The sequence below is a fragment of the Hyalella azteca genome, unplaced genomic scaffold (genome assembly GCF_000764305.2).
Source record: "Hyalella azteca isolate HAZT.00-mixed unplaced genomic scaffold, Hazt_2.0.2 contig16137, whole genome shotgun sequence".
Lineage (NCBI taxonomy): Eukaryota > Metazoa > Arthropoda > Malacostraca > Amphipoda > Hyalellidae > Hyalella > Hyalella azteca.
The window spans coordinates 7,915-20,738 of record NW_025945964.1 but is presented as its reverse complement, the minus strand read 5'-3'; the positions used below and the strand labels follow the sequence as shown (position 1 = coordinate 20,738).

General features: G+C 38.7%; 1 protein-coding gene across 1 annotated transcript in view; it reads right to left on the bottom strand.

The window, feature by feature from the left end:
• LOC108674588 (proteasome activator complex subunit 3-like) overlaps positions 1-4,719 on the bottom strand; it is a 5,941-nt gene extending 1,222 nt beyond the window's left edge. The window contains exons 1-4 of the mRNA XM_018162552.2: positions 4,480-4,719; positions 3,276-3,308; positions 1,666-1,814; positions 130-376 (exon numbers count right to left, since the gene is read on the bottom strand). Of these exons, the coding sequence (XP_018018041.1) occupies positions 130-376; positions 1,666-1,814; positions 3,276-3,308; positions 4,480-4,512 (462 nt within the window). The 5' untranslated portion in view covers positions 4,513-4,719. The remainder of the gene's footprint in view (positions 1-129; positions 377-1,665; positions 1,815-3,275; positions 3,309-4,479) is intronic.
• Between the last annotated feature and the right edge of the window lie 8,105 nt (positions 4,720-12,824).

Here is a 12,824-nt window from a genome sequence, read left to right as displayed (position 1 = left end):
GAGCCTGACTGAACAGAGCCTGACTGAACAGAGCCTGACTGAACAGAGCCTGACTGAACAGAGCCTGACTGAACAGAGCCTGACTGAAGAGAGCCTGACTGAACAGAGCCTGACTGAACAGAGCCTGACCAGGTTGGCCTCCTCGACGAGGTCCCTGATGAAGGGCTTGATGGTGTCCACCATGTTGGTGATGATGGTGTTGATGGGCACCGTGCCCAGGGGCAGTAGGTACACCTTGCACCCCGACACCTGCTCCTCCTCCTGCTCCATGCACCGCTTCTTGCTGCCCTTGCACCCCAACACCTCCTCCTCCTGCTCCATGCACCGCTTCTTGCTACCCTTCTCACCGTTGCCTTCAATACTGCACATCAAATAAAGCCGTTAACATCACATAAAGCTGTTAACATGGATAAACTGCAATAATGCACATCACGTAAAGACGTTAACATCGCATAAAGCCGTTAACATGGATAAACTGCAATACTGCACAGCACATAAAGCTGTTAACATCGCATAAAGCCGTTAACATCACGTAAAGCCGTTAACATGGATAAATGTTAATAAACATTGCCTTGTGCTCTATAAATTTAAAGAATAAATATTCATACAAATTCAAATGCAAAGAACAAATATCAATCTTTATTTTTGAAATTTACATTGATACTGTACAACATTGCCAGTCTTGACTCAGTCTTACCGCTGTCTCTTATACACATCTAGATGTGTATAAGAGACAGGTTCTGTTCTGTTCTGTTCTGTTCTGTTCTGTTCTGTTCTGTTCTGTTCTGTTCTGTTCTGTTCTGTTCTGTTCTGTTCTGTTCTGTTCTGTTCTGTTCTGTTCTGTTCTGTTCTGTTCTGTTCTGTTCTGTTCTGTTCTGTTCTGTTCTGTTCTGTTCTGTTCTGTTCTGTTCTGTTCTGTTCTGTTCTGTTCTGTTCTGTTCTGTTCTGTTCTGTTCTGTTCTGTTCTGTTCTGTTCTGTTCTGTTCTGTTCTGTTCTGTTCTGTTCTGTTCTGTTCTGTTCTGTTCTGTTCTGTTCTGTTCTGTTCTGTTCTGTTCTGTTCTGTTCTGTTCTGTTCTGTTCTGTTCTGTTCTGTTCTGTTCTGTTCTGTTCTGTTCTGTTCTGTTCTGTTCTGTTCTGTTCTGTTCTGTTCTGTTCTGTTCTGTTCTGTTCTGTTCTGTTCTGTTCTGTTCTGTTCTGTTCTGTTCTGTTCTGTTCTGTTCTGTTCTGTTCTGTTCTGTTCTGTTCTGTTCTGTTCTGTTCTGTTCTGTTCTGTTCTGTTCTGTTCTGTTCTGTTCTGTTCTGTTCTGTTCTGTTCTGTTCTGTTCTGTTCTGTTCTGTTCTGTTCTGTTCTGTTCTGTTCTGTTCTGTTCTGTTCTGTTCTGTTCTGTTCTGTTCTGTTCTGTTCTGTTCTGTTCTGTTCTGTTCTGTTCTGTTCTGTTCTGTTCTGTTCTGTTCTGTTCTGTTCTGTTCTGTTCTGTTCTGTTCTGTTCTGTTCTGTTCTGTTCTGTTCTGTTCTGTTCTGTTCTGTTCTGTTCTGTTCTGTTCTGTTCTGTTCTGTTCTGTTCTGTTCTGTTCTGTTCTGTTCTGTTCTGTTCTGTTCTGTTCTGTTCTGTTCTGTTCTGTTCTGTTCTGTTCTGTNAGTGATATATAGCTGTCTCTTATACACATCTAGATGTGTATAAGAGTTAGGTACAGAGATGTGCAGGTTGGAATGTACTTGTGTGAGGTCATCGCACTTGAAGGGAGGCTGTTCGAGCATCTCATTGAAGCGCAGGATGTGGTCGGGGAACTTGTTACGCACTATATCTTCTGCCTGCAACATACATATTGTTAAGAAAATAATACATATTACAGATTATTCATTGCCACAGAGATTTATATACCTGTTGCAGAAAATTACTTCAAAGCATCATGATTTTCTAAGAACTTAATTGCTAACGATCATCCTGGCAGACATAACAACCAAATTTATCGAGTTCCTGCATGGTGAGCTATGATATAAGGGCTCTGAAGAGGTCTACAGCTGACAGCAGTACTCAAAGAGAGTACTGCTGCCAAAGAGAGTACTACTGCCAAAGAGAGTACTGCTGCCAAAGAGAGTACAGCTGCCAAAGAGAGTACTGCTGCCAAAGAGAGTACTGCTGCCAAAGAGAGTACTGCTGCCAAAGAGAGTACTGCTGCCAAAGAGAGTACTGCTGCCAAAGAGAGTACTGCTGCCAAAGAGAGTACTGCTGCCAAAGAGAGTACTGCTGCCAAAGAGAGTACTGCTGCCAAAGAGAGTACTGCTGCCAAAGAGAGTACTGCTGCCAAAGAGAGTACTGCTGCCAAAGAGAGTACTGCTGCCAAAGAGAGTACTGCTGCCAAAGAGAGTACTGCTGCCAAAGAGAGTACTGCTGCCAAAGAGAGTACTGCTGCCAAAGAGAGTACTGCTGCCAAAGAGAGTACTGCTGCCAAAGAGAGTACTGCTGCCAAAGAGAGTACTGCTGCCAAAGAGAGTACTGCTGCCAAAGAGAGTACTGCTGCCAAAGAGAGTACTGCTGCCAAAGAGAGTACTGCTGCCAAAGAGAGTACTGCTGCCAAAGAGAGTACTGCTGCCAAAGAGAGTACTGCTGCCAAAGAGAGTACTGCTGCCAAAGAGAGTACTGCTGCCAAAGAGAGTACTGCTGCCAAAGAGAGTACTGCTGCCAAAGAGAGTACTGCTGCCAAAGAGAGTACTGCTGCCAAAGAGAGTACTGCTGCCAAAGAGAGTACTGCTGCCAAAGAGAGTACTGCTGCCAAAGAGAGTACTGCTGCCAAAGAGAGTACTGCTGCCAAAGAGAGTACTGCTGCCAAAGAGAGTACTGCTATGTAATAAAAAACTAGAAATGAAAGCTAGATGAACAGGAAGCAGCTGCAGCTGTGGGCACTAGGTAGCGATGCCTGAAGGCACAGCAAATATTTTCAGTGTTATGAGGTCAGTTTTTTTTAACTTTGGTACCAATAATAAAAAAAGTTACGCATTCAAAACCTACACAAAGCTTAATAAATATATGCAACTAAAATCTATCTACTCAGCAAGCCTTACACTAAAAAAATTCAAATTCAACATTTGTACAAGAGAAACAGACTTGGCTTGAGCAATACAGTGTGCAAGCTAAAATATATCTTTCTCCACAAGAATTTAGCATGTCCATCTAGTCTCCATCTTCAACACTATGTAAAATCTGCAGCAGTAACACTATAGTCACCACTTCAACCATGGTTTCTTCACATCAGATGGGTCACTTTGACTCACCTTCTTTATGACAGAAGATTTGTATTCCTCCACCTGAAAAATAAATTCATTGATGACTCATACAAATACAACAATTTTTACTGGTGTTTCAGTGGCCGGTTGGCACATGAAAAGAAACACCGTGTCGCCGTTTTTATGCTAATTTAACACTAAAAATCCACAAAACATCTGATAAAAACGGCAAAACAGTTTATTTTCAAGGGGCGACCGGCTACTAGAACACCAGTGGGACCGTTTTTTCACCATTTTTTCTAACAGTGTATACTTCAGAAAATAATACAAATTATAAGTTATTCATTGCCACAGACAGATTTATATGCCTGTTGCAAAAAAATACTTCTAAACATCATGATTTTCTAAAATCTCAATTGATAAAGATCATCCTGGGAGCTATAACAACCAAATTTGTGCAGTTCCTATATGAACAGGTAGTAAATAACAAGAAATAAAAGCTAGATGAACAGGCAGCAGCCTAGGCTGTTGGAAAAATTTGAAGGTGGCACAGCACAATACCTATATTTTCAGTGTTAAGGGGTCATTTTTTTAAACTGTGCTACGGTAATAATAAAAAAAGTTGCACAGTCAAAACCTACACAAAGCTTAATATATATGCAACTAAAATCTATATACAGCACAATATATTTTCAGTGTTATGGGGTCATTTTTTTTCAACTTTGGTGTTAATAATAAAAAAGCAGTAACACTAGTCACCAGTGCAGCAGTAACACTATTAACACTATTATTAAGTAACACTTCTAACATGGGTCACTTTGACTCACCTTCTTTATGACAGAAGATTTGTATTCCTCCACCTGAAAAATAAATTCATTGATGACTCATACAAATACAACAATTGTTTCTTGTATAGCATTTTAGCTACAGGGCACAAGAAAACATTAGATGCAGGTAGATACATTTAATAAATAGCTTCATTATGAATTAAATCATAACACTGATTATGTAAGTAACTGCATACATATACCACAGACTTGAACAGGAAATGCTAAATAATAATCTTACATTTATGTTTAAATATTCCATCAAAATTTTAAGCTTTAACTAAAATTGAATAACAAATTACCATAAAATTTTGAGTTGCTAATTTTTTGAGCCAAGAAAATTGAAGCAGAGAAAATCAATTTTTAATTTTGAGCCAAGAAAATTACCTCAGGGAAGCAATTAAATATTTTTTAGAGCCACCCACCTTCTGTACGCTACTCAGTCCGCTGGATGACATGACGGGATGGTGCAGTCTAGGCTATAAATGATTATCCTTAATTAATAATAATGAAGACTGGCAAGTGAAAATCAATTCAGGTTCTAACCGTTCTATACAGTAGAACTCGGATCATAAATTAAAGTACAAATTATTTTTAATGGAATGTAAGCTGAGCTAAAATAAAATCAATTCAGATCCTACAAAGTAGAAATCGGATCATAAATTGAAGTACAAGTTATTTTAAATGGAATGTAAGCTGAGCTAAAATAAAGTAAACTAAATATCACAAACAATAACTTTCTGGTCTCTAAATATTAACTATTAGTAACTATAACACTGCACCACAGCTGCCACAGCAAGGGCTCTCACTGCACCACAGCTGCCACAGCAAAGGCTCTCACTGCACCACAGCTGCCACAGCAAAGGCTCTCACTGCACCACAGCAAGGGCCTATAAGTCAACCAGGTACATGAATGGTAATCTAAGACCGAGATTTAAAATTTCATGCATTATAATGGAATTTTGCAGCTCCTTAATGACATATTTTCAAAAACTTTTAAATCTCATGGCTCGATCATACATTTTTGTCAATAATTAGAGAAGGGATATTTCATTTAGCAGGAATTTTGCCACCCCAGAAATGGCAGGAAAGCTTTAGTTGCATGCAATATTATATAAAAATAAATAAAAAATTAAATTTTATTTTATTATTTAATCCGGCACATGGTACATGCTATAGAATTAAATTAAATCAAATTTAAATATTTAATAGGTACCTACATCTCATGGTACATGCCTGAGTGCTCAGTGATTTATTTAATGCAATAATTGCCATTTCTAAATAACAAACATTTTCTAAAAGACATGAGACATTTTAAAACTCACGATTTGAGATAAAATCATTCAGAACCTGAAGTGAAATTATTTAGACAATATCAATATAATAGGGCAAAAACATGAAAAAATTCATATCTGGACACATATCAATAGGTGCATAAATTTTGAAACAACTTTTCATCCTTTAAATCTCAGTGAGGAATGTTGATCAAATCTATTTATTGCAAAATCTAACTTGACATTACCAAAACAAGGTGTGACTGTGACACAGTCTTGGCAATGACATCTTGTCATATGTTAACAGGACAGCACAATGTGCCATACACCATGAAAGATTTGCAGTTTATCCCATCGTTTTGTGTGGTTTGGAAAAGTTTCTTGGTATTGGTGAAATTGTGAAATTTGTTTATAAAAGTTCACATAATTTCATTTTATTTTAGAACATTTTCATTGCAAAATTTTGTTTGATATGGATAAATGACTAGTGAATGTAATCAAGTAAGGCAGTGCCAACCCGGTATCAAATTCTGATTTCGGAAGCATGGCAGTTTTTGACTAGCTCAGTGTCTCAATTGTCACTGCCGTGGAAGGTGTAATGTGGTAGGCTTTTTGATCCATTTTCTTATATGAACATGAGAATATTTTACATATCCAGACTTCCACACTGCTTCTCATTGTGGCAAAAGCAATTAGAAGCAATTCCAATTGCCATTGTGAACCTGTGATACAAAACATTAATCAAATCAAAAGAAGAACATTCAAACAAAGCAAACTTCAAAATTGCTTAACACACGACTGGTGTGTTAAGCAATTATTAAAAATTATTATTAAAATAACAAATTATATAGCAATTATTATTAAAATAACAAAAGTGAACATGAATTATAAATTTGTGGGTGCAACTGAAAGTGAGTTAGGCAAAAAATTATTTGTCAACATGCTTTGGCATTGAATATGGCATCCGATTCCTATGCTGGTGTTATGCCAGACTATACAGCTGGATTTGGGGCGTGGTGANTTCACCGGACAAATTGGAAAAAGGCCATAATAAGGTGTGAAGTTGGCTAGATTCAAGGGAGTTTTTTCCCAATTTCCAGGCAGCTTCTGCCCAATTTTTCAAGGTTTTTCCAGACCCTAAGTAAGTACCAACTTAACCTCTAATATTTGTCAAAAATACATGTACAGAGTCAGAGTTATTTAAATAAAAATGCATCAACATAATCTTCTAAAGACATTAATTTTGATGCCAATGTTTAGCCATGTCACAGATCAACAAATATTCACCCACTCTCCCAAGTCCCAACACTGGATAGACAGTAGCCAGTAGGTATCATCAAAGAGGGGTAATAAGGGACAGTTTTGAGCATTTTTAGCACATTTTCATGATTTTCTCATTTATGGAAAAAATGCACTATTGTGCTCGCCATGTCCATCTGTCCATCCATGACCATGTTTTTGTTGACAAGAAAATGCGCTCTCTGTCACTCACTGCAGTGAGTACTGAGTTTTATTTTTTGTTAATAACTCCTTACCATGAAACATTTCATAAATAACTTTGGGCTCACTTCAAAGCTCTTTGCAAGGGGAAGGGCTTTGAAAAAATTCCATATGCCAATTGTAAGGTGCCAGACACCCATAAAAGCATCCCAAATTACCCCTGGGAACAGGGTAATATTTCCTTTGAAAATTTAGAATAAATGCCATTTTCTGCGATTTTTACTCGTTTTTCTTTTATTGATATGGATATAACCATATCCATACATTACTTTACTATATTATTGATGTGATATTACCCCGATGGCCCGATTTACCTGTTACCATATCCATGAACATGCCATTGACATTGACAACAACCTTGTCCACTGCAAGCTGCATATCGGCAGCCGTATAACATTTCTTCTGTATCTGAAAGCTTACAGGATGACTTGTAATTTCTCACCATTTCAATTCGATCAAGCAAATTCACTATAACGGAAAAAAAATTGTAAAAAACATAGGTACCTGAAACAGAAAAGAATATTCTAGTGACAGCCACCATATTTTTGGTAAAATAAATCATAGTTTAGATTAATTACTTTTCTTCTATATTGCCCGGTGCACAATTTTATACACAACATTGAGGACATTCTATGCACAATTTTGTGATGACCCATTATGCATACATTTTTCATCAAGTGAAATTGGTTGCTAAGCAAGGGATGAGAAATGGTCTTGTGGAAATGGCTGCAATCTTTTTTTTTTTTTGGGATGAGATGTGCAAATTCCATCAGTTACATTTATGATTTTTAAGCCAACACCTTTGCGACAAATTGTAGGTAAGGCTGTGTGCAACTTTTATGTAGGTAAAATCTTTTAACAAGGCAAATAGGGTAAACGCGGTATATTCTGTCACATTAAGGACGCATCAAGAAATGAAAAACTATAAAAAAATAACCGTATGCGTTACTCAAGTTCTGTTTGCTTTATGTGACTCTCAAAACACCGCACTACGCGTCAGCAACAACGAAAAGTCACAAAATGTTGCCATATTTATTTAAAAGCCTTTAGAATGCAAACCTACCAAATCCCTATATTCCGTCACTGTGTGTGGCNCCGGTTTATTCACCCTCGGATACGCTTTTCTCAGATCCAGCAGTCTCGCCACAGGCCACTCTTCTTCATTCATGCCCCCATTCTCATTCAGTTCCATTCTTCTCTTCAAATCAACCACATCCTCTTGCATCCGAACCATCATTCTGTCTCTTATACACATCTAGATGTGTATAAGAGACAGCATTTAGGGGCAGCGCCCCCCATTTGCAAACTATGACACTTTCCTAAAATTTGTCATTTGCATATGTAACTAGAAGAGTTCTACTACAATGCATCAAAACCTGGAGTTATTTAACAAAAAAAAAAAAAAAAAATTGGAGGGGGGTACTCCGACAGGCTTTAAATAATAGCTCTTTTTTGTGGGGCACATTATTAATTTTTTAACCTATTAGATATGCAAATTTTTTAAATCTTTCTATAGTTTTACGTAGCCTCAGTATTAGGCCTTTGATGGCCATTGACAAAATTTTTCTATGTCAAATCATTTTTAAGTTTTGGGGGTTTTTGTTAAAAAAACAAAAAGTGGTCAAAGTTACCCCGCCGGTCAAAGTAACCCCATTTTACGGCATCCATGATACTTTGCTTGTCTACTTATAGGACTCAAAAATGAACTTGATGGAGAGTCTAAAAAACTCTCTGCTTTGCCACTTAGCCACTATAGTCTATGGACTTTGATGCGCAAATGTATGACGTCACCATTTCAACCATCAACGAATGCATGGAACTAAAACAAAGCTTAATATAAAGGAAAAACTAGAGAGGTGACGGAATTACCCACAATGTCGGGTCGGAATATACTGCCTTTACCCTATTTTTTTTTGCTACAGAATTTAGCAGAGATACTCTTCTAAAATCTCACTTTTCACACTTCTATTCCCAGTATTCCAGGTATTTTTAGAGGTACCTAATAATTGTAAGATTTCTTAACTTGCTCTATGGCCATTGGGCATGCCCTATCATCCTTATTGGCTTATTTTTTACCTATGCTAGTATGCTACATATATATTATCATATTAAAAATGTTGAACTTTATGCCACTATTTTTAGTTTTATAATATTTTGATTAGTTCAGCTGCTAGGTAGTAGGTACAAGATTTCTACAAAATGTGGGACTGGGACAACTGTCCCTTATTACCCTGCCCATCCCTTATTTAGTTATTACCCCGTTTGACGGTACCTACTCTCAGTCTCACTACTCTGTTCTTCATACAACTTATTCAAGGATAACAATAGTGTAAAATAGATATTATACTCCCTCCACAAAAAGTACACATCAAAATCAGTCACACATGAACCCATTTTCAGGAATCAGGACAGCTAAAAACTATTTTCATTGCTCTCTTCAGAGATGTATTTATAAAGAATCATTGAATGACTGTCGAAAAATGTTAACTTCTTGGAAAATAAAAAAAAAAACATTGCAAACCCTGTAACTGAAATCAAATTTGCAACACGTCATATGAAATTCATTCATGAAAGATGAAACATCAAGACTCAGATGCGGCCAGTCAGCCAGTGAGCACGAAGAAATGTTACCAAATCATATCGCATTTTTCAAATAAGACTTCCAGCTCCTGCCTCGCGGCGAAATGAGGAGCAGTAATTGTACAGCGCAAATATTACATATCAGGAGAGAATGACACTCCCTAAAATCTTAATAAAAATATTGATTTATCTCCATTGCACGTTGACCCGACTGATGAAAATGTTGATCTTCAATGGGATTTCAAAACGTGTTGTTTAATCATTGCTACCCAAATTTCATCCAATGCCCCAAAGATCATGATCATATTTTACCTTAACTCTATAATATAAAATTTACAGGGTTGGATATCGCAAGTCAGAGTAATATTTTTCATTACCTTATTTTCTCAGAGGTATCGCGGTACGCATGTTGGTGGCCAGCACCTCTTGATACCACCATCAATTAAATTCATGCCACTTCGCAAGCATGCCACACGGTAGCGTAGCTTATAAAGTCTAGTGCTTGAAGTAATAACGTCGTAAGTTCAAAAATGCCGCACAAGTCATTATAGTCTTCATAGAAGTGCGTTGTGAATTTCCAGAGTGGCCCTTTCACCGCATTACTATTACTCTCCACTCGAACAAATTGAACTGCCCTATCAAAATTCGGGGATCGCCTAGGCTTCGGCCGAATAGTCGTTACACTCGGCGCAAAGTTGTTATGGGTCTGTTTGATCAGCCGATCGAAATCAGTTTTTGGACAGAATTTAATTTCCAACTGTACAGTCCCCTGAAAGTATGAGAAGGGTTGGCTGAGCCGATTCATATAGAGTTCGCAAGCTGCCCTCCCCCAAACGGCCAAACCCAGAGCCGAAGAGGACATAGAGCGTCTGATTTACGTGCTTCCGAGTCCTAGGCGGCATTTATTGCAGGGTCGGGACTGCATCAAAATTTTGTTAGGGAGGATCTAATCTTTGTTGGCTCCAGCAAAGTGGACAGGTTGGCTTTACATTTTACAATGTCCATGGGTGCGAGAAGCTTGTGCATTGAAACCCACGCATGGAAGAAATATTTATATATAATATATATATATATATTTTATTATATATAATATTTATATAATAATAATAGCGATTTCAGCGTTTAGTAGGCCGTAGGCCTGTCGCCGATTCTTAATGTCGCAGAACATTCACAGCTTGTTGCGGTCTCGAACTCGCAACCCACTGCTCTAATTCTGCTTTGCTTAATCGCCCGGCCTCCTCGCCGATTCTGACCAGAAACTGGCCCACAGAGCTGGGATCGAACCCGCACCTCTCTGCGCCAATCATGGTACTCTGAACTGTGACCACTGGGCCACCCTGAGCAGGTACAACAAATAATTTAGAACAGAGGGATTTATTATAGGTATGAGCGATAAGCAAGAGACGACGAAACTCTTCAAGAAGAAAAAACTTGCATACATTTCGCGCATAAACCCAAGAATTTCCACTCGTTTCATTTATCTCTTTACCAGCATAGGTTGCTCAGGTACAGAAGTAATTATTTCCCTGGTAACAATAATATAGGAATTAGGAATACGTCGTCCACGGTAAAATGATGCATTGCCCATGGGCCATACTTTCAAAACTCGCTAAGTGAACGTGTACTTACGCTCTATTTTCTTGTCTATGATTGTTGGATTTTGCATGAAAGGCCGTCAATGATCGACTGAAGAACTTACGACCTCTTAACTTTTTTTGAAAGTATACTGCTGTGAGGAATATTATAAATTGGCAAAAATATCTAATGCTAGTGATGCGGTAATCAAATCAGCTACGAATTTAGATCAGGCATGCGAAACTTGGGTCGAATTATACCATGAAATGGAGCCTGAAAAGGAAAGGAGCCAGCTAGCACAGTAACTTCGCGTTATTGATGAGAGACTGCAGCATAATTGACTATAACAATCCGCAGCGAAATTTCAAATCGACTGCTTCAAGAATTCTGGTTCTAAATCTTGCTGAAATGGGAAAGAAATCTCAATCTCTCATAAAATGCACCACCGAGACGCCACTCTTCAGCGTGTAAAGGCCACCCTTCAGCGTACCAGTGTGTAAGCGAAGCCGAGTAGAGGGAGCAGCGATAGAAGTTCGTCTAATGCTACTAGAGTGCAAAGGATCGGAAACTCAGACCAAGCATACTTAGCCGAAAGGAAGGGCGTCAATAAAGTAGCTTCCAAAAGTAAGCTCAACGTAACGCACGACACAACTATTACTTGTGAATAGCGAGCGCAGTACTGTGCAGCGTGCGCTGAGAAGTCGTAAACCTTGGCTTTTACTGGTAACGAAAGCGTCCAATTTACTCTTATTCTTTCGCGCGCCACCATGGACTCTAAGCCAGTGGTCCCCAACCTGTGGTCCGCGGCCCGGTACTGGGTCGCGCCGCCTGCTTAAAAATCAAAATATATATTTTTAAAAGTCCTCAATTATATAGCATAAATAATTATTCCGTTAAAAACCCCTTCACGCTAAGTTGCCATCTATCTACATAATACCTTCGAAGTAAAACAACACCACATGCACCGCCATAATATGCGCCGAATGTGGAGTCGTTTTTTGTCAAACTGGCCGCTGCTTGACTCCGATCGAAGGCGGTCTTGCCGTAACTTAAATAAGGCAAATCGTGTTTAAAACTGTCATCGATGTCAAAACTCGCCCTCTGCGATTGAAGATCGGAGTTGAGACGTCTATCGACAATTGTTGGAGAGGATATGTATATCACCGTGGTACACACTCCAGGCCGACGGATCTACAGATATCGACAACAAGGCAATACTACTTGTTAATGTGCGATATTTATATCAGGAGGATGTGTTATTCTCTTTGCCAACCAACACCACAGGAGCAGAACTGTTCAAATCACTGGATGGTTATATATCGGGAAAACTAAAATGTTCTTTTTGTATCGGCGTATGTACAGACGGAGCTGCTGCCATGTCCGGGCGACTTCCTGCTTTAACTGCTCGGATTAAGGAGATTGCACCTGAGAGTGAATCTACGCATTGTATCATACACAGGGAAATGTTTGCAAGCCGAAAAATGTCACCGGAATTCAACAGCGTATTGAATGATGTCGTTAAAGTTATTAAACACATCAAAGCATACGCCCTTAACACGCGCCTGTTTGAGCAGCTTTGTGAGGAGATGGACGCAGATCACAAATGTCTTCTCTTACACACTGAAATAATATGGTTATCTAGAGGGAAATCGCTAACCCGAGTATTTGAATTAAGAGAGCCATTGCTAAGATTTCTCTCAGAAAAGAAGTCACCGCTGGCAGCCCATTTTAGTGACAAGGTATGGGTCGCAAAACTGGCTTACCCGTGTGACATATTCAGCCTGCTCAATGAGCTAAATCTGTCCCTTCAGGGTAAAATGACAACTATTTTCATGTTGGCA